At 41.7% G+C, this 26,584-nt stretch overlaps 1 protein-coding gene across 1 annotated transcript in view; it reads left to right on the forward strand.

Moving 5' to 3' along the window:
- Window positions 1-2,772: 2,772 nt before the first annotated feature.
- Window positions 2,773-26,584, forward strand: part of cables2b (Cdk5 and Abl enzyme substrate 2b) — a 39,652-nt gene continuing 15,840 nt past the window's right edge. The window contains exons 1-3 of the mRNA XM_073061950.1: window positions 2,773-3,265; window positions 21,522-21,614; window positions 23,802-23,879. Coding sequence (XP_072918051.1) covers window positions 2,802-3,265; window positions 21,522-21,614; window positions 23,802-23,879 — 635 coding nt within the window. The 5' untranslated portion in view covers window positions 2,773-2,801. The remainder of the gene's footprint in view (window positions 3,266-21,521; window positions 21,615-23,801; window positions 23,880-26,584) is intronic.

Consider the following 26,584-nt stretch of genomic DNA (forward strand, 5'->3'; position numbering starts at 1 on the left):
TATCTATAAAAGCTTTTACAGTCAGTTTTTATGTTCCCTGCCAGCTTTCTCTCATAATCTTTTTTTCCCTTTCCTAATTAAGCCCTTTGTCCTCCTCTGCTGATCTCTGAATTTTTCCCAGTCCTCAGGTGTGCCGCTTTTTTTTTGTTAATTTATATGTTTCTTCTTTGGACTTGATACTATCCCTAATTTCCCTTGTCAGCCATGGGTGCACTACCTTCCCTGATTTATTCTTTTGCCAAACTGGGATGAACAATTGTTGTAGTTCATCCATGTGATCTTTAAATGCTTGCCATTGCATATCCACCGTCAACCTGTTAAGTATCATTTGCCAGTCTATCTTAGCTAATTCACGTCTCATACCTTCAAAGTTACCCTTCTTTAAGTTCAGAATCTTTGTTTCTGAATTAATTATGTCACTCTCCATCTTAATGAAGAATTCCACCATATTATGGTCACTGTTACCCAAGAGGCCTCGCATGACAAGATTGCTAACTAACCCTTCCTCATTGCTCAATACCCAATCTAGAATGGCCTGCTCTCTAGTTGGTTCCTCAACATGTTGGTTCAGAAAACCATCCTGCATACATTCCAAGAAATCCTCTTCCTCAGCACCCTTACCAATTTGGTTCACCCAATCTATATGTAAATTGAAGTCACCCATTATAACTACTGTTCCTTTATTGCACGCATTTCTAATTTCCTGTTTAATGCCATCCCCAACCTCACTACTACTGTTAGGTGGCCTGTACACAACTCTCACCAGCATTTTCTGCCCCTTAGCGTTATGCAGCTCTACCCATATCTATTCCACATCCTCCAGGTTAATGTCCTTCCTTTCTATCGCATTAATCTCCTCTCTAACCAGCAATGCTACCCCACCTCCTTTTCTTTCCTATCTATCCCTCCTGAATATTGAATATCCCTGGATGTTGAGCTCCCATCCTTGGTCACCCTGGAGCCATGTCTCTGTGATCCCAACTATATCATATTCATTAATAACTATCTGCACATTCAATTCATTCACCTTGTTACGAATGCTCCTCGCATTGACACACAAAGCCTTCAGGCTTCTTTTTACAACACTCTTAGCCCTTATACAATTATGTTGAAAAGTGGCTCTTTTTGCTTTTTGCCCTGGATTTGCCTGCCTGCCACTTTTACTTTTCATCTTACTACTTTTTGCTTCTACTCTCATTTTACACTCCTCTGTCTCTCTGCACTTGTTCCCATCCCCCTGCCACATTAGTTTAAAGCCTCCTGAACAGCAGTAGCAAACTCTCCCCCTAGGACATTGGCTCCAGTCCAGCACAGGTGCAGACCGTCCTGTCTATACCGGTCCCACCTCCCCCAGAAATGGTTCCAATGCCCCAGAAATTTGAATCCCTCCCCCTTGCACCATTTTTCAAGCCACGTATTCATCTGAAATATCCTCCTATTTTTACTCTGACTAGCACGTGGCACTGGTAGTAATCCAGAGATTATTACCTTTGTGGTCCTACTTTTTAGTTTATCTCCTAACTCCCTAAATTCACCTTGTAGGACCTCATCCCGTTTTTTACCTATATCGTTGGTACCTATGTGCACCACGACCACTGGCTGTTCACCCTCCCATTCCAGAATGTCCTGCAGCTGCTCAGAGACATCCTTGACCCTTGCACCAGGGAGGCAACATACCATCCTGAAGTCTCGTTTGTGGCCGCAGAAACGCCTATCTATTCCCCTTACAATCGAATCCCCTATCACTATAGCTCTCCCACTCCTTTTCCTTCCCTCCTGTGCCGCAGAGCCACCCATGGTGCAATGAACTCGGCTGCTGCTGCCTTCCCCTGATGAGACATCTCCCCCAATAGTATCCAAAACAGTATATCTGTTCAGGAGGGAGATGACCTCAGGGGACTCCTGCACTACCTGCCTACTGCTACGCTGTCTAGTGGCCACCCCTTCCCTTTCTGCCTGTATAGCCTTTACCTGCGGTGTGGCCAACTCACTGAACGTGCTATTCACGACTTTCTCAGCATCACGGATGCTCCAGTATGAATCCAATCGCAGCTCCGGATGCTCAATGCGGTCTGCCAGAAGCTGCAGTTGGACACACTTCCTGCACACATAGTCGTCAGGAAATTTCCATTTCCCTCTCTCACCTTATCTCCTTATCTGCCCATCACCTCCCTCTTATGCTCCTCCCCCTTCCCTTTTTTCCATGGTCTTCTCCCTCTCCTATCAGATTCACCCTTCTCCAGCTCTTTACCCCTTTCACTTATCAGCTTCCCAGCTCTTTACTTCACCCCTCCCCCTCCCAATTTCACCTATCACCTGCCACCTTGTACTTCTTTCCCCCCACCTCACTTTCTCGCTCTATCTTCTCATCGTTTTTACTGTCAAAGGGTCTCGGCCCGAAACGTCGACTCGTTTCCACAGATCTTGCCTGACTTGCTGAGTTCCTCCAGTATTTTGTGTGTGTGTTGCTTGGATTTCCAGCATCTGCAGATTTTCTTATCTCTGGTGACATAGTTATTGCCTAACTCCCCGTGTTGCTCCATTTCATTCTGGTTATCTGCAGTCCATTCTGTTGACTTGTGAAGCATTACTGTTACCATTGCGGTCCCCCCTTCGTGACGTCATCAGCGTCCGGTTGCCAGAGAACCCATTGCGTCACAAGCAATAGGAGGGGCCGAGTGAGATGACCCGCTGTGATCTGAAGGGGCGGGGCTATCACCCAGTCACCGGTTCAAGCCACGCCCCCTCCCTCCCTTCCCCCCACCTCTCGTCGCCGTTGCCGCCGTTGTTCATTCCGGATAATGGCGGCCGCTGCGTGCAGTGGTTCGCTCCGCTTCTGCAGTCTGAAGCACGGCGGCCCAAAGGAACATCACCATCATGCGAGGAGCCGTACCGACTCCCGGCGGAGACAGGCCGCCCTCAGCTTCCTCACCAACATTTCCCTGGACGGCCGGCGGCCCGCTGACCTGTCCAATGGCTTCCCGCAGTATCGGCCGGTACAGGAGGCATCCGCCGGCTGCATCGGGTGTCTGCCGGGGATGTCGAGCGGCCAAGCCTCCCGATTGGGGCCTGTGGCGGGCGCTGGGTACGCCGGACCTGTGGTCGCCCCAGTCAGTGACTGCGGTCTCGGAACGGGTGTCTGTGAGGGGGCCGCCGCCGCCGTTGGTGGAGGGCAGCAGCTGGCTTCAGGCCCGGGGACTCCGCTGCCCAGGAACGGGCTGGTGACAACGCAAGCGGCCGGACCCTTCGGATTGGACCTACAGAGGTAGATTGTCTGGCTTTATAGGGATGCTGAATTGCTTGCTTTTGCCTTAAGATCTTCTGTCAGCAAGGTGGTAGCATACACATTGATTGATGTTACTCTTCCGTGCAAAGAGACACACCTGATACACGTTCGCGGATAGTTGTCAGCCACACCACATACCTGCATCAGACAATCTCTGGAAGGTGGGAATGTGTACATTAGAAGTTGGAAGTCCCTTACCTGTACTAATTAATTACGCAACAGCGCTTTTCCTTTCAAAATGTTCCGATACATAACCTGGTCAAATTTTGTTTTGAAGTCAGTAAAACAACAGTAGCAGGCAGTTTTGTAGAGTATTTCAAACTTAAAAGTTTTTATTTGGGGAAGTTCGTAACTACAGGTTACTGTGACTAATGATCAGCTGTTTGCATAACAAATGAATCACTAGCTGATATAACCGTATAACAAAGCTGTGTTTTAGTTTTTAAATGTCCTAATTCATGCTTTTACTGAAGCGTTTTCATCCCATCATTGTTATAGTCCCTCGTTTATCTTATTTATCTCCGATACTGTAGATTAAAAAAGACGCGCGTATGCTGTTTTACGACGTTATACTGCTGTTTGCGTTCGGATAGTTGACAATGAGGGGAGGAGAGGTATTTGAGAGTTCGAAATATGACTAGTTGGAGTAACTTCTGGCAGACGATGTTTAAATATTTATAGCATCAATTTTAAGTGGGCGGTGAAGGGAAAGAAAAGATCTGTTCTGTTTATGTAACATAGGTTTGAACTTGCCCAAGAATAGCTCATGATTACAACCACATTGAATTTATTGCTCATCTGTAGTCGAACACCCTGGAGGGATTCTTGGCTTTGCACGAAGTTGGATTTACTCCTAATTCCAAATTTACAGTGCATTTGCCATGCATTAATTATTTTGTATCAGTACTAAACTTGCAGAGAGAATGCATCGTTAATGGCAAGTTGTTTTGAATCTATTTCTGTAATTAATTTTTGAACTATTGGTGAGGGTAGACATTTGGTTTATCACCCACTGCTTCAGCACTCAAGTTGATCTTGCATCTTTCTCCTTTCCATACCTAGTCTTTAAAATCCACTGTTCTATACTGAAGATGGTGCTATTTCAACTTGTACCAAGATTAAGCATACATCTATCTATATGAGCCTGTATTTTGACAGTCATTAAATATCAAGATACTTGTACATTTCAGCATAGACCCTTGATTTTGTGCCAACCTTTTAATCTACTGGAATATCTATCTAATCCTTTCCTCATGTATAGCCCATCATTTTTCCATCAGGTTATTTAAGAGTTTCTTAAATGTCCCTAATGTATCTGTCTCTAAACCACCCCTGGCAGGACATTCCACACACCCACCACTATCTCTGTCTAAAAATGACTTATCTGACATCGTTTTTATACTTTCCTCAAATGGCTTTAAAATTATGCCCCCTTGTATTAGCCTTTTCTACCCTGGGAAAAAGTCTCTGGCTATCCACTTGATCTATGCCTCGTATCAAGTCACCTGTCATCCTCCTTTACTCCAAAAGGGAAAAGCTCTAGCTCACTCAACCTATCTTAATAAGATATGCCCTCTAAGTCCAGACAGAATCCTGGTATATTTCCTCTGCACCCTCTCTAAAGCTTCCACTTCCATCCTATAATGAGGATGGATCCAGAACTGAAATAGATCCATAATTACCATATCTTGGGTTTGTAAATTTATTTTTCCCATTTTTGGACAAAGGAAGCTGCTGTTTTCGGTGAATTAAATTTTGATTAGGTAATTAGAGTGGAATGTTTCATTCCTAATCCTCTGAGACCTTGCAATGTTTGCATGCAGTAGCTGAGACTCAGAACGATTTCTGCCTTGTCTGTTTCCCATGTATCCTCTTAAAAGAGAATGTACTAAGAGTGACATATGATTACACGATTTCAGAAGTAAAGTAATTCCTACTATACTTCTAAAATGTCATGCATATTTTGGAGCAATTAATGAATGTCAATTTTCAAAAAAATGAGAGTTAGAGTACAATTGAGACATCTGGTTCTGTTTTGTTGTTAGTATTGGAAGGTGGTTTCCAGATGTTTCCTTAAGGTTATGTGATACTCCAACACCTTGTTAGTCTCCAAAGTTGCCGAGTTGATGAGAGTTCCTCTGATGTTAGTTAAATCATAAAATAAATTGCAGCACTTTAAATTCATGGGCAAAAAAATGAAACATTTCTTAGTTTGAGTTAACTGAAATGGGAATTAATTGGTACAGCATAGAATTAGTCCACGATAATGTGAATATAACTTCTGAGTAAATCCTTTTCTAAGGTTCAGTGAAAAATATATTGGAGTAAAAAACACTGATTCTTAAACATCCTTGCTTACTATTTTAGTTGAAGAATTGTGGAGAAAATAAGCATTGAACTTTACGACTTGCTCTGCATTCAATAAACTTATGATTGATTCTCAGCTTCGACCAGTTCTTAATCCAATCTCGATGTCTCGTAATTGCGTCTTAATCCTGAACTCACTGGCTCACAGCTTTGAATGTATGTAGTGATTGAGTACCTATAGTACTCTTGAGTTAGAAAATTCTGAATATGCAGAGTCTTCAAAAGTAAATAATGTTTTCCCTTGTTTAGGTATTAAAGCAATGACTTCCTTAATTTGAGTGTCAAATTGTAAATTTTTCAGCCCGGAGAAATGATCTCAATATCTAGACTGCCAAGCTATATAAATGTCTTGCGTACAGTGGCATCATACAGTATGAATGCTAGTGCAGTTGGGATGATCTTACTCTATTTTGTCTGAGAGCAAAACCTCTCATCCCAGAAATCAGCCTGATGAATCTTCATTGCTTTGTCTCAATCATTTTGTGAGTACCAAAACTCTAGGCAGTACCCCAGAAACTGCCTCATCTACAATGTGGACAGTGGCATTGCTCTTGAACTCGATTCCTTTTGCAATCAAGGCCAATTTACTATTTCCCTACCACATTATTTTCTGTGCCTGCATGTTAATTTGGTTTACATGTAGTACACAGTGTATGTTTCTCACCACAAGAAGATTCCTTTATTTATTCCCCAACAAAATAAATGCCCTTGCATTTCTTTGATTTATATTTTACCTGTGCATTATATACTTGTACTATCTGTATCAATTTGTAAACTCCTTGTAGCTTGTTTCCATCAAGCTTTGTAAACAAACTTGATTATCTTGCACTGTCTCTTGGTCTAAGTAATAGATGATAAACAGCTGAAGACCCTGGCAGCCCACTAGGAATAGGTTACTGATCTGAAAATGAACAGTTATCTCAAATAATTTCTCTCAGGTAGCTAATTCTCAATCCAGGCAAATATTTCTTCTCAATCCCTTGAGCCCTTGCAACGATGCAAAATATCATAAATTGAACAATTGGAATGAAGAATTTGCCAAGTAGAAACAGATGGAAAGGCTCTGTTTAGTAAACTTGCTAGTAATGACGTACAACTTTTTATAGTGCACTTACAGATGTTATTTACATTAATTCATCCAGTAACTGCAATATAATAGGGCTACACCCCATGCTGATGGTAACCTGTAATATGTAGAATATTGGATTTAGTACTTGATAGTCATGATCAGATCAAAATCTCCACCAGCACAGGTGCACTACAGAGTTCTGTGCTTGTCCCCCACTGTACTTGCTTTGCACCGATGTCTGTGAGGCTAAGCACAGTTCCAATGCCATATTCAAGTTTGCTGATGACACCGCTGTTGTTGGCAGAATGAAAGGTTTTGTTGAATCTGCATATAGAAGAGAGATTGAAAATCTAGCTGTGCTTCTACACCAACCATCTCTTGCTTAATGTCAACAAAATGAAAGAAATGATTATTGGCTTCAGGAAGAGGAAACCAGAGGTCCATGAGTCGGCCCTCATCGGGAGATCAGAGGTGGAGAGGAGCAATTTAAAATTCCTCAGCGCTATCATTTCAGAAGAGACAGTTTTAAGGTGCTTGGAAGTAGGTACAGAGGAGATGTCGGGATAAGTATTTTAGCAAGAGTGGTGAGTGCGTGAAATGGTCCGCCGGTGACAGTGGTGGAGGTGGATATGATGGGGTCTTTTAGGAGACTCCTGGATAGGTACATGGAGTTTAGATAAATAGAGGGCTATGGGTAACCCAAGGTAATTTCTAAAGTAAGTACATGTTCGGCACAGCTTTGTGAGTCAAAGGGCCTGTATTGTGCTGTAGGTTTTCTATCTTTCTGTGTTCTAAGACCCATCCTAGGCCCAGCAAGTAAATGCAATTACAAAGAAAGTACAGCTGTGCCTCTACTTGTGTAGAAGTTTGCAAAGATTCGGCATGACATATATGGAGAGTATATTGATTGGCTGCATCACAACCTGGTATGGGAATGGAAAATCCTACAAAAAGTAGGCAAGGTAGCCCAGTCCATCATGAGTAAAGCCCTTCCCTCCATTGAACACATACACGGAGTAATATTGCAGAAAAGCAGCATCCATCATCACCACCACCCAGGTTATACTCACTTCTGCCATCGGAAAGAAAGTGTAGGAGTCTCACCACCAGGTTCAGTAACAGTTATTACCCCCATTAGGCTTTTGAACCAAAGGGGATAACTTAACTTGCCCCATTGCTGAAATGTTTCCACAACCTGTGGGCTCACTTTCAAGGACTCTTCATCTCATGTTCTCATTATTATTGCTTTCTTTTTGTATTTGCAGTTTGTTGCTTCATGAACACTGGTTAAATATCCAAGTTGGTGGGGTTGTTCATTGATTCTATATTATGGTTATTGGATTTATAACCTGCAAAAAATGAATCTCAGGGTTGTATATGGTGACATATATGTACTTTAATAAATTTACTTTGAAATGTGTGAAATTTGCTGTTTGTATTAAGTATGAAATGAGAATTTCCAGACTACAAAAAGTGTGAAAGCGCAAGTTTTCAGCAGTAGTTTGAAATACAGATTAAAAATTATTTTCACTTAACATATGCTGTTTGTTTTGTTGGTTGCCAATAAAAAGCTTAAGTGCAACTGTGAAAAGAGCATCACAACTTGTTGTTGAATAGTTGATAGTGTGGCGACCCACTTTCTGCACAGGCGAACCGGCTCACAAATAGCCAGCGCGCGGGGGGAGACTTTGGTAATGCACCTCCGATGTCATTTCCGCCTGGAGAGGGCGGGCGCTAGGGATTTAAATACCAGCACCGCGAAGTTTGAATAAACTAGTCTCGAAACGACTTACCAACTGCGTGTCGTTATTTCAGCGCTGTGTGTAGCACATCGCTACATTGGTGACCCTGACGGTCCAAACGGGATTTGGACCAAAGATGACTGACTCTTCATCTGTTCACGCAGTTTCACTCAAACTGCCAACTTTCTGGATGCTGCGACCACGCGTGTGGTTTAGCCAAGCAGAAGCCCAGTTCCAGATTTGGCAGATATCCTCTGATTCCACGCATTACTACCACATGGTGAGCGCCCTTGACCAGCAGACGGCCGCCCAGGTTGCGGATTTCATACAGTTGCCCCCGGAAGAAGGCAAATATGAAGCATTCAAAGCGCTGCTCATTGGGACCTTTGGCCTCTCACGGTGTGAGCAGGGTACCCGCCTGCTTCACCTGGACGGTTTGGGAGACAGACTGCCGTCAGCATTGGTGAACGAGATGCTGTCCCTGGCTGACAGACACAAGCCCTGCCTCATGTTCGAGCAAGCGTTCCTGGAGCAACTGCCCGGGGACATACTTCTGCTGCTGGCCGACGCAGATTTCAGCGACCCCCGGAAGGTGGCGGCCCGGGCAAACGTGCTGTGGAAAGCCAAGAGGGAGAGCATGGCGTCCGTCGGTCAGATTACCAGGCCACGTGCCCAACAGCAGACCAGACCAGGCCTGGCAAGGGAGCGCACACAACACAGAGGCAGGAGTGAGGAGGACAGTGAACAGTGGTGTTTCTACCACCAGCGGTGGGGCACAAAAGCCCGCCATTGTCGCCCGCCCTGCAAGGGCCAGGGCCAGCTGCCGCTAATGACTATGGCGGCAGGCCACCAGGACAGCCTCTTGTACGTCTGAGACAAACAGTCGGGACGCCGCTTCTTGGTCGACACCGGAGCGGAGATCAGTGTTTTGCCCCCGACGGGGTACGACACCCACAACAGGAAGCCAGGACCCAACCTTAGGGCCGTAAACGGCAGCACGATATGGACTTATGGCACCTGCACAGTGCAGCTGCAGTTCGGCGCCAGCCGGTTCACGTGGGACTTCACACTGGCCGCCGTGGCCCAACCACTCCTGGGGGCGGACTTCTTGCGAGCTCACAGCCTGCTGGTCGACTTGCAAGGGAAAAGACTGGTACATGCCGAGACTTTCCAGACATTCTCCCTGGGTGAAGCCAAGTTGCCGGCCCCACTCCTGGACTCCATCACGCTGTCGGACAACGAATTCACCAGAATCCTGGCGAACTTCCCATCGATTCTAGCACCGCAGTTCACGGCAGCCATGCCCAGACACGGGGTACAGCACCACATTCCGACCCAGGGACCACCCCTCCATGCCCGCGCACGAAGGCTCCCCCCGGAAAAGCTCCGCCTGGCGAAGGAGGAGTTCAAGAGGATGGAGGAATTGGGGATCGTACGGAGGTCCGACAGCCCATGGGCCTCCCCCCTGCACATGGTGCCCAAAGCAGCCGGGGGTTGGAGACCATGCGGCGACTACCGCAGACTGAACGAGGCTACCACTCCAGACCGCTACCCCGTGCCGCACATACAGGACTTTGCAGCAAACCTGCACGGGGCAAGAATCTTTTCCAAAGTAGACCTCGTCTGGGGATATCATCAAATCCCGGTGCACCCTGAAGACATCCCCAAAACAGCACTCATCACCCCGTTCGAGTTCCTCCGAATGCTATTCGGCCTGAAGAATGCTGCACAGACGTTCCAGCGGCTAATGGGTGCGGTGGGATGCGACCTGGACTTTGCGTTCATTTATTTGGACGACATCCTTATAGCCAGCAGTAGTCGTCAGGAGCATCTGTCCCACCTCCGCCAGCTCTACTCCCGCCTGAGTGATTTCGGCCTCACGATCAACCCGGCCAAATGCCAGTTCGGTCTCGATACCATCGATTTCCTGGGCCACAGGATTACCAAAGACGGGGCAACACCTCTGCCCGCCAAGGTAGACGCGATCCGCCACTTTGCCCGGCCCAACACGGTCAAAGGCCTGCAGGAGTTCGTTGGTATGGTGAACTTCTACCACTGTTTCCTCCCCTCAGCAGCCCGTATCATGCGCCCTTTGTACACCCTGATGTCGGGTAAAGGCAAGGACATTACTTGGGACGAGGAGGCCACGGCCGCTTTCATTAAAGCCAAGGAAGCCTTGGCAGATGCCACAATGCTGGTGCACCCCAGAACAGACGTTCTGACCGCCCTCACAGTGGACGTATCCGACAGAGCAGTCGGTGGGGTGCTGGAGCAGCTCATCGAGGGGCGCTGGCAACCCCTGGCATTCTTCAGCAAGCACCTACGACCACCTGAACTCAAGTACAGTGCTTTCGACTGGGAACTCTTGGCACTGTATCTGGCAATCTGGCATTTCAGGTACTTCTTGGTAGGCAGGCCGTTAGCCATGTTCACAGACCAGAAACCGTTGACCTTCGCGTTCACAAAGGTGTCCGATCCCTGGTCAGCTCGCCAGCAGCGACATCTGTCCTACATCTCTGAGTACACGACGGACATCCAGTATGTCTCGGGGAAGGACAACGTCGTGGCAGACGCACTCTCCAGACCAGCTGTCCAGGCCCTGTCCCTGGGGTACCTCCTAACTATGGTAGACCGGTTCACGAGGTGGCCAGAGGCGGTCCCGCTCACCGACACATTTGCCGATTCCTGCGCCCGAGCACTGATCGCAACCTGGGTAGCATGCTTCGGGGTACCAGCCCACATTACCTCCGACAGAGGTGCCCAGTTCACCTCCAGCCTGTGGTCGGCTGTGGCCAGCCTGTTGGGAACGCAGCTGCACCACACAACTGCCTACCACCCACAGTCGAACGGACTGGTGGAATGCTTCCACCATCACTTGAAGTCGGCTCTCATGGCCCGCCTGAGAGGACCTAACTGGGTGGACGAGCTTCCCTGGGTCCTGCTTGGAATTCGTACAGCGCCCAAAGAGGATCTGCACACCTCATCGGCCGAGTTGGTGTACGGCCGTCCCGGGAGAGTTCATACCAGCCCCAAGGGGGCAAGAGGAAGAACCCGCAGCAGTCCTGGACAGGCTACGCAAAAGGCTCGGCAACCTGGCCCCCGTACCAACTTCACAGCACGGACGGACCCCGAGCCATGTACCCAAAGACCTGCAGAACTGTAAGTTTGTGTTTGTACGAAGGGGCGGACACCGGGCGCCACTACAGCGGCCGTACGAGGGGCCATTCAGGGTGATCAACAACAACGGGTCTACGTACGTTCTGGACATTGGGGGGAAAGAGGAGGTTTTCACGGTGGACCGACTCAAACCAGCCCATGTGGACTTGGCGCAGCCGGTCGAGGTTCAGGCACCGCGGCGCAGAGGCAGACCTCCCAAACAGAGGCTGATCCAGCCTGTGGACATTGGGGGGTGTAACGCCGGTTCTGGGGGGGGGGGTATGTGGCGACCCACTTTCTGCGCAGGCGAACCGGCTCACAAATGGCCAGCGCGCAGGGGGAGACTTTGGTAATGCACCTCCGACATCATTTCTGCCTGGAGAGGGCGGGCACTAGGGATTTAAATACCAGCACCACGAAGTTTGAATAAACTAGTCTCGAAACGACTTGTCGTTATTTCAGCGCTGTGTGTAGCACATCGCTACAATAGTATTATATTAAAGCTGGCAGCTTGCAGGCAAGTCCATGTAGATTATAGAAACATTCAGCAATTGTTTTAACATTGAAACATTAATGTGCACCAGTTTAAAAGTAAATCATGCACAGTGGCTCTTCCTTTGCAGTCATTAACTCAGTACATTTATTAAAAATCTTCACAGTTTTCACTCCATCCAGATTATTTTTTCCTTTTCTTTTTCCAGTTGAACTGTGTTTATTCTCCAAATTTGTAATGCCAAAATACTATATAGTGTGCACTTCGAAGCATTGCATGGAAGAATGTTCAGGAAGTGATTACCTTATGAAAGCAAACATGTAATAGTTTTATTACATTTTGATGCATTAATAAATATTGTAAGCCCTCAGCTATGGAATCAGTCTTAAATGGAAATTTCATAAATTTAGTCACAATGTTTTTTTAATGACTCTTCAACTTTGCATTAATGACCTCCATTGTGTTAGCTGTGTAATGCTAATTTAAATTAATGTTTTAAATGACCAAGATGCAAATTTAATGACCCAGGGATGAATGAAGAATTAATTCCTGTTCATATTTAACTTAGATTTTCATTTTAAATTGTTACATCCTAAAGCACAGAGAACACAAACTGTTCAGGGAATAGACAGATTTCATAAGGCCAAATCTTTGCCTTAATTGCTTTTAAAATGGAACAGCTATTCAAGAGTTAAATTGTGTGGTTGCAAAGTGTAGGATGATAGCAATAAGTAGAGTTAGGAATTTATGCTAGCTCCCGCCAAGTAGGTATTGGAAAGGCTATAGCTTTTGCCTTATTTTATGGAATGAATGTGTTTCCAGTCACTGATTTTTGGTAATATAGCAGGGACTTGCTTCAATCCATCAGCTGTTGGAATGCTCTAAGCTTCTGTTGCTTTAACATCAAACAATCTCAATATTTCCACACCAGCTACTTCAATCCTTCACTGAGTCTACTCAAAACACTATTGTCAGTCATACAAGTCCTGTTTATCCATTGTCATGGCCTATTAATGATTCAAGCAGTATCTATTTCTGTTTGTAAATGTGCCAAGGATAGCCATGGAATTGGATCTGGATAAGTCTTCGGGCTTTCAAGGCCAAGAATATAAAGATAAATTGCTTATATATTGCGTTCTCTATCTCTTAGTGTGTGTGCTGTCTTTAGAAATGTAAAGTGCGAAGTGATTAAGAGAAATGAACCAAAACAATAAACGAGATAAAGATATAAGATACTTTTTGAATTGCAATAGTGATTTTGATTCTCATCGTGTTTGGGAAACTTGTAATATCTGTGTTTATTTTCCAAATTATTTACGGAATTTGGCATTGTAAAAATATTTTTGTACTATAAATATTTATTTGGGTCACTTCCAGATGTGGTCTGATGAACCTAGTGTTTGGATCATGCTTGGTAATTTCTAAATACTAATCAATGGAATGATGCATGATTATTTTTACACCCACTCAACCTACTTTTAGCATGTTTGTTTTTCTTACTTTCTCAAATTCTATCACACTAGGGGCAAATAACCTTCTAACCTACATCTCTAAGGGGCATGGGAGTAAATTTAAGTCCCATGTAGTCATAGGAAAAATGGGCACAATCCACTGGGACAATGCTCAAGGTCAAATTTAACCTTGTCAATGGTGCTGTGAAATAGTAGCTCCAGTCATTCTGAAAATGTGTATGCAAGATCTCTCAGAGAAATTGTAAAAATACTATCAGGAGTTCAGACTGGAGTTGCATATTATGGCAGAAAGGAAAATTGTGCCTTGTGACTGATAGGTGTGAAATGTCACAGCTCAAGGTGAAAGCAAAGAAACTGGTTGAAAAGATCCAACTCGATCAAACTGTACCAAAACTTGCATATTATAAGAGAATGCATAAATGACATGCACAGAAAGTTTATGAATTTTCATAAACATTTGAAATATTATCCAAGAGACTTGGAGCAGAGTTTTGCAAATAAGCTGATTGAATTAGGGACAAGAGGTGGAGAGAAAATCTTTCATTGTGGCTAGGGCATTCAAGTTAAAAAGGGTCACACAAGGGTCAATAAATTGTCCATTATGCTTTTGGCTAATGAAAGATTTCATGAGATAGGGAAATTCAAGTCAAGACCAGGGCTACAAAAAATAAAATTGCAGTACTTGCCTTAGAAGTTGGAGGAAGAGGTAATTAACTCTAGAAAATGTTTGTCCCAGCTTCATTTACATTGATTACCACAGTGCAAAACATGGTAACATTACCAAACATCTGTGAATCTTGGTGAGTTTGATTAATGGATTGAAGTCATAACACCATTTACACTGATATACATATCCAAGTTTACTGTTTGTGAACTTTGTTGTGAGTTTACTAACAGAAGCTTTCCCAGCCCAAAATATCAATGCCTGTAATGTGATAGGTTCTTGTGGTACATGAGTGGGCTAGTGGCAGCTTCATTCATACATTAAACACATTCACACAATAAAATTCAAATAAATAGAAAGCCCTGACGAAGGGTCTCGGCCCGAAACGTCGGCAGCGCTTCTCACTATAGATGCTGCCTGGCCTGCTGTGTTCCACCAGCATTTTGTGTGTGTTGTTGTTTAAACAGAAAGCCCTATTTGTTAAAGTAGTTAAGTGATCTCAAATACTTTTTTTATTCTTTAAGTATATTGTTTTGATTATATTTCCATTCACTGGTCTCACTGTTCCTGTGGCAGGTATAACCCAGGGCTGATTTCCACTAAAACTGCCAAAGCATAACAAATTTTCATGTTCCACTGAAACCTGATGTCAGAACAGCAACCAGGAAATTCAGTACTTTGGCTTTAACACAGCATTTCCAAACTAATAAAAGTAAATGCTCTAAACTCGACACAAGTTTCAGCAATTTCAAAAGCACTTTTTTCATAAGCAAGAACAGGAAATAAAAATGTGCATTGGATAGGTGATCAAATGAAATGCCAGACATCCCACCCTGCAAAAACTCATTTCAGGGAGGTATCACCACCAGCCCCACCCCCTGCATCCCCATATCTTTCCCCCCCCCCCCCCCCCCCGGTTGACCTCCAAGGGAGTATGTATACAGGACATTTGATTGTGAAAGAACACAACAATTTATTTGATAACATATTGAAACTATTCACTCACACACACACACACACATTCCTTGTTGAGTATTTTGTTGGTAGTCTCAATGCTAATAGCTAAATGCTAATGCAAATAGCTTTTCTATTTCTTTTGTGAACTTTCCTTGTACTGTGATGTGGCTTGCTTGGCAGATTTGAGCATTTTGCCGGAAGTCCTCATAGCAGTCTATGTCAATGAATTTGTTAATTTTGCAAGACATCAGATTCACAAGTGTTTTGTGAGACAGCTGACTTCTGAATTCTGTCTTAATGTGATGCACCATGCTGAATGCCCTTTCCACATCACAATCAGAATTTGGCAGCACCAAAAGCAGCTTCATCAACTGGCAGAGCTCTTTGAGTCTCAACTGCCCTGTGCTCACTGATTTTATTTTGGACAGCTTCCCCCAGAACTCATCAACTGACAAACTTTTGTAGTTTGGCACCAGTCCTTCAAGGTTAGTTAAGACATAATCCAGGACTTCCAAGTGTATTATCATGGAGTCGTTTAAGCAATTTACAACTTTAAGCAAGTCTACAGGGAGTTTGGCCTTATCATGTAGGACATCAATAGAGTAGCTCCTTAGCAGCTAGCCAGCTAGTTTAAATAATGTTAGCTATGCTAATGAATGAATGAAACCTGTTAAACTCACATTAACATGTCTTTTATAGTCATTTAACCCACCATGGGCAATGGAAAAGTCACTGTTGCAAGCAGTGCAGCGAGCAACACTGTCATTATTTTTGACCCCTATTAGGCAGGGGTACACTTTAGTGTAGTCTGGGATGAAGTAAGTTTTATATTTTCTTTTTTTGAAACACTCTGCTATGGCGCTACGAGACACTAAACTGAACTGATGGACAATGAGAGAGAAAGAGAGAGGTCGACTGTAAAGCCTGCCCATAGAGAAAACTGATAAATCTTAGCACAAAGAGAGACCAATCAGGATGCTCTCTCTGTCACACTCTCTCTCAAAAAAATTCAATTTTCGGGATATTGTATATAATTTGCGGGTGTCAGGGAGCCGCTATCAATATGCGGGAGACTCCCGGATCTTCTGGGAGAGGTGGGATATCTGTGAGGGTTGGTAGGTTAATTGGCTATTGTAAATTGCCCTGGTGTGCAGGCTGAATTACTTGCACAGCAGGGGTGCCATGGTAGTGCATTAGTAGTGCAACGCTATTACAGTTTGAGGCATTTGGAAGTTCAGAGTTCAATTTTGGCACCATTCTGTAAGGAGTTTCTGTACGTCGTCCCTGTGAAATGCATGGGTTTTCTCCAGGTATTCTGGTTTCCCCCCCACAGTCCAAAGACATACCGTATACATTAATAGGCTACTGTAAAATGTCCCGTGATTAGGTTAGGGTTATTGTATATTCTGGGATATTGTATATAATTTGCGGGTGTCAGGGAGCCGCTATTAATATGTGGGAGACTCTTGGAACCTCCGGGAGAGGTGGGATGTCTGAAGTACAGCTACAGAGGGCGGTGAAAAATCATTTAATCATTCAGTGGTTGAATATCATTTAATCATTGCCAGTTAAGTGGACGGCCACAAAGAAACCTGATTTAGTTACTGCTTTCCTAATTTTAGCCAAAGGCAGTCATGTAACTGCTCAAATATATCTCAATGAATTTTCTAAATGGTTTGAATTTTTTCCAAGGCCAATAAGCTTTTTTTAAGCTTTGGGAAAAGAATTTAGTCAGGGTTCAGTACTGCATGTAAGCATCACTAGCTGACTAGTACTCCTCCATTGGAATGTACTGAGTGAGTACTGGTTAGTGAAGTAATGTTTACATGCAGCAGTTTGTGAGATTTCCATGTGGTTGCCAGCAGCAAAGTACCATTTAGCTAAGATCCACTAGCACTTAGACTGGCGAAATGCTTCTTTGGTTCTACACAGTTAAATCAGGCCTGCTGAAGGGTTTCGGCCTGAAACGTCAACTGTACTCTTTTCCATAGATGCTCCCTGGCCTGCTGAGTTCCTTCATTTGGTGTGTGAATCATATGATCCAAGACCCCATTGATTTTTTTTTTTGTGGACTGTAGTTTTTGTTTTCAGGAGAAGAAAGCAGAATTTCATTTCCGAGCTTATTCATTCTGTCCCTTCTGTTGCTCTTAATTATTTGTGTGTTCAGCTTTTTTATGTTTAATTACCGAATCATTTTAAACATCTCTAAATGTCTGTGTCATTAACAAACAATTAAATAACCCTGCCAAACTGGCAATATTAGAGACAAGGCATTGCTTTTTGTCAAATTTTTAACGTATTTTTTGAGCTGAGTTTTTCTTGGTTGTTTTTGTGGCCCAGCTTCCAGCTCAGGCTGTGGTAGTCTGGATTACTTTGGGTTAGCAAGGACAGTTCTCTGCATCTCAACTAAACAAACAGAAGCATTGATGAGACCATGTGTGATGATTCCAGGTAGCCTTTCAGCCTCAATGAGATTTGGCTAAATACATGTATTTCAGTTCACTCAAGCTTGCATCTGTCCGTAATACACAGCTTTATCCTCAATGTTCAGAATTTGCATTGTCTCTAATAAGTTAAAAGGTTAGATTTTTTTTAATGGAGAAATAGAGTTATAGGCTGGTAATGTAACTGAAAGTATAAAATCTGGAATATTAATAATTTTAACTTGTATTGACATGTACCGTAATTTACACTTGATTGAGAAAGTTTTATCGGAGATGAAACGGTAAAAAATAAAGTATAAAGGCAGGCTCAGAGAGGAAGTATTTCAAATCACTGTTTTTGCTATTAATGTTATGGGAGAAGGATATGCACTCAAGTACACAGAGAAAAGTGTTTGTGAAACTGGAGAACACTGCAACAAAGTGTTAAGGAGGAATGTTTATAAAAGTTAACAGTGAAAAGGCTGAGGCCATGAAAGGTAAGATTATGGGAAAAGCAGTTTACCGTGAGCTGGATCTGTATTGCGGATTTTGAGAGAGGTGGAAGATATGCCAATGTGCTGGTTGGAAGGCCAGCAAGAAGTACATTAGCTAGTCAAGTATGACAGTAGCTAAAGCATTTATTACAATTTTTACTCCTTTTTATTCTCCCTTTTTTTACTTTTTTAATGGCAGGGGTTTGAAGAAGGCAAACTTGCAATTTATGGATCCTGATACAATCATTACTGCACCAATGCAACATTTGGATACATAAATTATTCTATCCTTGACCTTTCAAGGATGAAATTGCAGATGTTACATATACAGTGGTGGACAAAGTCTCTAGATCTGAAAATGGGCTGTGTCCAGTCATACTAGAAGCTACTGACTTAGACCAGCTTCACAGTGCACTAAGAATGCACTGTGCAGGCCAGTTTTATTTTGGTCCCATTCCAAGCATGTCGCTGGCACTCAGAGTACCTTTATGGCCTGTTCTTTTGTAGGCATGCTTTTTTTAAAAAAAAAAATGGGTCAATTTGTTTGCTTCCTTGACTATTGGGAGAGAGGCATGAAATACAATGTTTATTTTGTTATCTTTTAATAAGATTTAAGTTGAAAATGTTTTCAATACTTCAGTAAAAAGTGGAAGAATCTTTGTGCTAGAATAAACACATAGGCATAAAGAAAAGAAATACACATTGCGACTTACATCAAAAATTAAAGTTTTGAATATAAATTGTTCTGATTCAGCGTTATTTAATAATAGATCAGTTTTTGAGTGGTGAAGAAATGTTTGTATAATTAAATATTCAAAATTGATCTGAAAGATCTAATTCTCACTTATTTGGAAAGCTTTAGTAATAACCTTCAGTTTTATTACTGAATAAAGCTTCAGCTTTAACGGAAAGGTGGCAGATTCTTTCTGCTGTATTAATTTTTACTGTTATTGTATTTCCTTGTATTTAGAACAGCAAAATTTCTCAGCTGCTTATTTAATTGTGAAGTATATATTTTTTCAAAATTAATGCCTGACATATACACTCAGTAGCCGCTGAGTGTATAGTCATAGTCTTCTGCTGCTGTAGCCCATCCACTTCAAGATTCAACATGTGTTTTCAGAAATCCGCTTTGCACACAACTGGATTTCTAGCATCTTATTGGTGTAGCACATGGTGATTTGAGTTGCTGTTGACTTCCTGTCAGCTTAAACCAGTCTGGCCATTCTACTGTGACCTCTCGTTAACAAAGGCATTTTCCCTAGATGTTTTTTTTTGTCTTTACACCATTCTCTGTAAACTCCAGAGACTGTTGTGCATGAAAATCCCAGGAGATCAGCAGTTTCTAAGATACTCAAACCACCCCATTTGGCACTAACAATCATTCCATGGTCAAAGTCACTTAGATCACATTTCTTCCCCATTCTGATGTTTGATCTGAACAACTACTGAACCTTTTGACCATGTCTGCATGCTTTTATGCATTGGCTGATTAGATATTTGCATTAACAAACAAATGTATAAGTGTTAGGTGGCCCCCATTTTTCGAACATTAATTTTACAACAGCTCACTATTATGAAAGACCTACATTAGTTCCTATTTTCGCTAACCAAAGAGGATTTTCGCTTTTACGCAAAAAAAGACGCCCACTTTATACGTGTGTTTACCCCGAGAAAGATTACAATGACCATGAAGCCTTGTGCGGGCATTTGTTTGTGCATGCTTGAATCATTCATTGCTAGCCCATCTACAAGAAAAGTACCTAATGAAGCCTGGTTTCAACTCCACCATTCTGTCACTATTCTTCCCACAGTCAACACAGCATTTCCTGTAATCATCCTTAATTTGCCTATTACGGAAATCTTTTATCTCTGTGGTCTTCTCAAACAATCTAGTCATTTTCTGCATATACATTTGCTATGCCTTTGACCACATCTCTTAGATGTTTCCTTTCAATCGTTGAAAGCTGATGTAAAGTCAAAGTTTAATCAACCTGCTACAGTCGTGTGATTTTTTTTTTCTTTGAAGGCTTTGCCTAAAGATCAGGTCTGCATGCTTTTATGCATTGCATTGGTGACATGATTGGCTGATTAGATAGCCAATTAAAAAGCAGGTGTACCTAATAAAGTGACCAAAGTGTGTATGTAATTAGTTACTTATAAGAAAGTAGTGCATGAATTTCCCAGGTTAGCTGTCACAGCTGCTGTTCAAGTAAGGCTCTTAATTGACATTCAGTATTTTTCATTGTGTCACTCTTAGAGAATTTTCTGCAAAGTGTCACTTCATATAGTAATTGACCTACAGGGATATGTGGGATATATTGAGAATATTAAGCTGTCACACATTAATCATTCTACAATTTGATTTGCACATGGTGCTCACAGTTATATATTTCACTGTTATAGCTTAATAGTAATTTCGTGACCAGTTACAAACTAAAGTTCAACTTGATGTGCCATTGCATTTAATTTTTTAAGGTTAACATCTATTTTTTTTAAATAACCACATCAAGCAATTTATTGCGCACATAAAGGGGACAGATTTGTTGGTCCTCTTTATACAGGATTATTCACACTTCTAAAGGAATACCAAATTTTTCCACACGTCAAAAGATCACATTACTAATACAGACATTGTTCATGCCAGCATTCACTTTCCGAGGTAATAGTTAATACAATGAGGATAATGGTTGTTTCATTGAAAGAGAACTCTATCAACTGCCTAGGACTTACAGCACCTCTCAATAAGGTGATATTAGAAGGTGATTGAAGCTTCCTCTATCAACCTTAATATATTTTGATGAAAACAAAAGTTATTACACTTTTCTAATTTTTTTCTGTAAGATTTGAAGATCCTTGCAGAGATGCTTAATTGATGTGTTCAAATCTCACTGTAAGCTACAAGTACAAACTTTGAACAACAACACACAAAATGCTGGTGGAACACAGCAGGCCAGGCAGCATCTATAAGGAGAAGCACTGTTGACGTTTCGGGCCAAGACCCTTCGTCAGGTCTCGGCCCGAAACGTCAACAGTACTTCTCCTATAGATGCTGCCTGGCCTGCTGTGTTCCACCAGCATTTTGTGTGTGCTGCTGTTTGAATTTCCAGCATCTGCAGATTTCCTCGTGTTTGCAAGTACAAACTTTGGATGGCTTTATGGAAGTAATGTAAAGGTTATTCAGTTTACTCAAATTTGCATCTTTCATTTCATGGTTGAAGTATTCTGTGTCTCAGTTATAAATTTCCAGTGGGGATAAATGCTTTATACTTCAGGATTACAGTGATATCCAACTATTTAATGTTTATTCTTTTAATTGACTGAGCGGGAGATTTTGTTCCCTTTAAATTGTACAATCTTTATTGGTGCCGTTACTTAAACTTTTTTTTGTTTTCCAGAAGTAGAACTTCTTCAGGATCTCCCCATCCAAAGAACGCAAAGAAAGTCCATTTCATAAAAAATATGCGTCAGTATGATACAAGAAGTAGCAGGTAACTAGTAGTAGGTGCAAATACAAAAAATGTTCTGCGGAATATCAAAAGTAATTTTCATCACTGTGAAAATCAGTAAAAATCAGCAGGAGTCTGCAGAGGAGTGCGGTGAGGGGGGAGAAAATAACAAAATCAGACAAACTCAGGACTGGATGGATATTCATTTTGTAATTGTATGGAACAATTTGGCTAAAGCAGTGATGAGTTCTTGAGTGTAGGCTGTCTTCATTTCAGATGGGATGTGGTCTGCTGAGGTTTTTGTTAACCACGTGGTATTGCAGAGTAAACTTGCTAGGCCAAAAGGCCTAATTCTGCTCCTATATCTTATGGTCTTAAGGGATGTGCAGAAATGCCAGGACTACAGAAACATGTCATAATTCTGTCAAGATTTCAGTGAATAACATAATGCAGATATGGGCTCAGTGGATACAATTGGTATATTAATGTTCAAAGTAAAATTTATCATCTGAGTACATGCATGTCACCACATACAACCCTGAGATTATAACATCCATCAATATAACAATATAAGAGTCTTTAAATGAATGGAGTGTAGTTATCCCCTTTTGGTCATGAGCCTGCTGGTTGAGGGGTAGTAACTGTTCTTGATGTTGTTAACTGTCTTATTTTAATATCAGCATTAATTTCTAAAGTAGGGACATTGTTCTTGAAATGTTATCTTATCACATAGTTCAGTTTCGTTGGGAGAAGTATCAGTTGAGAAAATCAGATTCTTCAAATGTTAAAGGTCTGAAATGCATTTTCCTTGACTTTCACTTGACTTGCATTCCCCAATGCATCTGTAACACATGTGCAGTGTCTGTGATCTTTCTGAATTTTCCATGTGCATTATCTGTACTAGAAAATGCATTTCAGAGCTTTAATTCTGTTAGCCCTGATTTTTAGTATACTTGTGGACATCAAAATTTCAAAAGATTCATTGGACTTTTGTGCATTGGTGATTTTGAATTTCTTACTAGGCTCCTGTTCTTTAACTCTCCACATTGTGAAAATCAACCTTTAGCCATTTTTCCTTGGTTTTGTGCCCTGTGCCTTTCTAATTATGCCATCACATCCTTTGGTCAACAAAATACATTTTGAAATTTGTGCTGGTTTTCCTACATGGGTGCATTTCAAAATTTTCTTTTTAAAAATCAAAAGCACCGTGAATTTTATGAATTTGCAGGTTGTTCTCAACTAAACCTAAGTTAGCAATAATTTTATCTTGTATCAGCAGTTGCAGGCACAGTTTGCCAGGTTTATCATCATCTACTCTTTGAGCAGGGGTGATAATTGGAAGCCCTCCAATTCCAGTGCTTAATAGAATGTGGGCTAATCGGCAGAGGGTATATACAGTGAATTCCAGTTAATTGAGACATACTGTGACCAATTAAGTGGCTGTCCCTATTAGCGAAAGGTTAGTGAAAATGATTAAAAGGGTATAAAAAAGATAAAATACCTTTTAACTGAGTAACAAATTATATATTTCAATGAAGTTCAGAACAAATGAAAACACTATAACCACTATAGTACTATAAAAAACCAAAACCACTATAGTACTATAAAACAAGTACGGTAGTTCCTAATAATTATTGACAGAGAAATTTATTCAGTGTACTTTGATGTGTTCTTTTGATTGTACATAAACAAAATCAGCATAGAGACCTAATGCAAACAGTGCTTTCAATGATTGCATCCTCTAAATCTTCGGCTGTTTCTGGCATCTCCAAGGCTTAAAACCACAGTGAGCAAAACAATTTTGAATTCCCTTACTATCTATGACAAAAATAGCTCTTTTTGAATACAAACATGTAAGTGATGCTATTTAAAAAATTGTTCACTCTTAAGCGCAGTGTTGTCTAGCAGCCACATGAGAAGCTCTCGATTGACGCTAGTTAGAAAATGTTTGGCAACAGTCTTCTGTCTCAATAGGTGGCAGAGTGTCTTAAATAAACAAAAGGAATCCCAGCTATATCTCGATTTGTTATTGTTCTTTAAGAGTTGTCCCAATAGAGCGTCTGGCCCGATTAACCAAAGGCCCAATTAACTGGAATCCACTGTACTATTTCCAGTAGATTCTCTAGATTTGTGAAGTTTTCAAATTATGGTACGCAAACTTTAAATACTTAGACCTTAAATCTGTGTGCATTTGTGAACTAATATTTGACTTTATTTGTTCTATTTAAGGATAGTTCTCATCTGTGCTAAAAGATCACTGTGTTCAGCTTTTTCTATACTGCCTTATGGAGAATTTAATAATAATAGGTAAGAATATTTCACTTTAATTTAAATACAAAAGTTGAAATTTTCTTTTGCACTGTTTAAAATTGCCATTTTTTCCAAAAAATTTTCATATACACCCAATTCAATCAAAGGCACATGTGAAGAAAGTGACCACATTTGAAGCCCACTAGCCTTCATCGGTCAGGGTGCAGAATGCAAGAGTTATGTTCCAAATGTACAAGAATTTGCAGTATCGCGTGGAGTTCTGGTAACCTGACTATTGGAGGAAACTATTAGGAGAGACTGGATAGGCTGGGACCGTTTTCCCCATAGCGGGTACCTTTATAAATACACATTAAATCATGAGGGGCATGATTATGGTGATGGTCCTTTGAGAGTCTAAAACTAGAGGGCTTAGTTTTAAGATTAGGGTGGATGAATTTACTGGTGACATGAGGAGCAAGTTTTTCCACACACTGGGTGTGGAGCAAACTACCAGAAGAAATGGTAGAAGTGGAGACAGCTGGTATGTTTAAAGGACATTTAGATATGCACATGGAAGGGAAAGGTTTAGATGGATACAGACCAGATGCAAACAAATGAGACCAGCTCAGGTAGGCAAGGTGATTGGCATGGACTGAAAGGCCTGTTTCTGTGCTGTATGGCACTATGACTGTTCAATTCAGTATTAACTAACTTTACCTTGTCCTGATGTTGCTGTTTACATAATATAAGCACTTTTCTTACTGTGAAAAATGGCAATTTCAAAAGAAAATTATAGACACAAGTGATTCTTCGTATATTGGAGATCTTGAGCAATGTAAGTGCAATTGTTAGAAAATGTTCGTGAACCCTTTGCAATTACCTGATTTTCTGCATTGATAAAATGTGCTCTGATCTTTATCTGTCATAATAATAGACTAACACAATCTGCCTAAACTAATAACACATAAACAATTGTACCTTTAGTGCCTTTATTGAACACATGGTTTAATCATTCACAGTACAGGTTGAAAAAAGAATGTGAACCCTTATACTTAATAACTGGTAGAACCTCCTTTAGCAGCAATAACATCCACCAAATGTTTCCTGTAGCTGCTGATCAGATTTGCACAGTGGCAAGCAGGAATTTTTAGACCATTCCTCCATACGAAACTGTTTCAGTTCATCAACATTTCTGGGATACCTTGCATGAGCAGTCCTCTTCAGGTCGTGCCACAGCATCTCAATTGGGTTAAGGTCTTGACTCTGACTTGGCCATTCCAAAACATTTTTAAACTATTCTGTTTTTTGTATTTCGGCTCATTGACATGTTGCATCATCCAACTTCTATTAAGCTTCAGGTGACAGACTGCTACCCTGTCAATCTCCTTTAAAATGTCTTGATACAATTTTGAATTCATCATTCCCTCAACGATAGTAAGCTGTCCAGGCAGAGTATGATGCTCCTTCCAGGGTGTTGGGATGAGGCTTTTGTGTTGGTGTGCAGTGCCCTTTTTCCTCTAAACATAGTGTGCATTTCTGCCAGAAAGTTCAACTTTTGTCCCATCTATCCACAGAACATTGTCCCAGAAGCATTGTGGAGCATTCAGGTGGCCTTTTGCAAGCTTCAGGCGTGCAGCATTGTGTGTTTTTATTTGGAGAGCACTGGTTTCCTCCCTTCTGTCCTTCCATGACACACCATTCTCCGGTGTTTTTCTTATAGTGAACGCATGAACAGAGACTTTAGCAAGTTCTAGAGACTTCTGCAGGTCTTCTGCTGTTACTCTTGGGTTCTTTCTCACCTCCTTCAGCATTCAATAACTTTTGAAGAAAGCATTACCTCAGAGGTTCACATACTTTTTTGAACCTAGACTGATTGTTTAAATGGCGTACTCAGTATTGGCAAGAAGTACAATTGTTTGCCTGTTATTAGTTTAGGCAGATTGTGTTTGTTTATCATTGTGACTTGGATAGAGATCAGACCACACTTTGAGGGAGTAATGCAGAAAACCAGGTCATTGCAAAGGATTCACTAACTCTTCCAACTGGAAAATGCTGGAGGAACGCAACAGGTCAGGTAGCCTATATTGAAGGGGGGTGTAAACAGTTGATGTTTCAGGTCAAGACCCTTCATTAGGACTGGAAAGAAGCCAGAATGTGAAGGTGTGAGGAGGAGGCACACAACCGTCTTAGGCTTCTGCCATGTTCCTTTCCAGTTCTGATGAAGGGTCTAGTCCCCACCATAGATGCTGCCTGACCTGCTGAGTTTCTCCAGCATTTTGTCTTCTGTTGAAATGAAAAATGCCTTTCCAAATGTCATTAAGCCTGCAATGAAGAATTGTATAATATTCGGAATAGGTATGTCTTTTTAGATTGTAAAAGAAAAGTTGTTGCATAATGCCATTCTCTGTAAATGTAACTAGAGAAAACAAGTTTGAAATTATTCCATGTTAATTATCATAGGTTACATGCTACTTCAACTTCAGTGAGCCCTTGGGTACATTGCTTGCTGCTTTGGAGATGATCTAAAAGTAATTTTATCCTGTATCTTTATTCTGATTTTTGGTGATAAATATGTCCAACTGCTTATCTTAAACATTTTAAGAACAGCTTCTTACCCTTTGCCGTTAAAATTCTGAACAGCCCATGCATACTACCTTGTTATTTGTCTTTTGCACTATCTATTTAGTAATTTATAGTAATTCTTGCCTTGCACTGTACTGCTACTACAAAACACACGTCAGTGATAATAAAACTGATTCTGA

This window comes from Hemitrygon akajei, chromosome 11, assembly GCF_048418815.1.
Source record: "Hemitrygon akajei chromosome 11, sHemAka1.3, whole genome shotgun sequence".
Lineage (NCBI taxonomy): Eukaryota > Metazoa > Chordata > Chondrichthyes > Myliobatiformes > Dasyatidae > Hemitrygon > Hemitrygon akajei.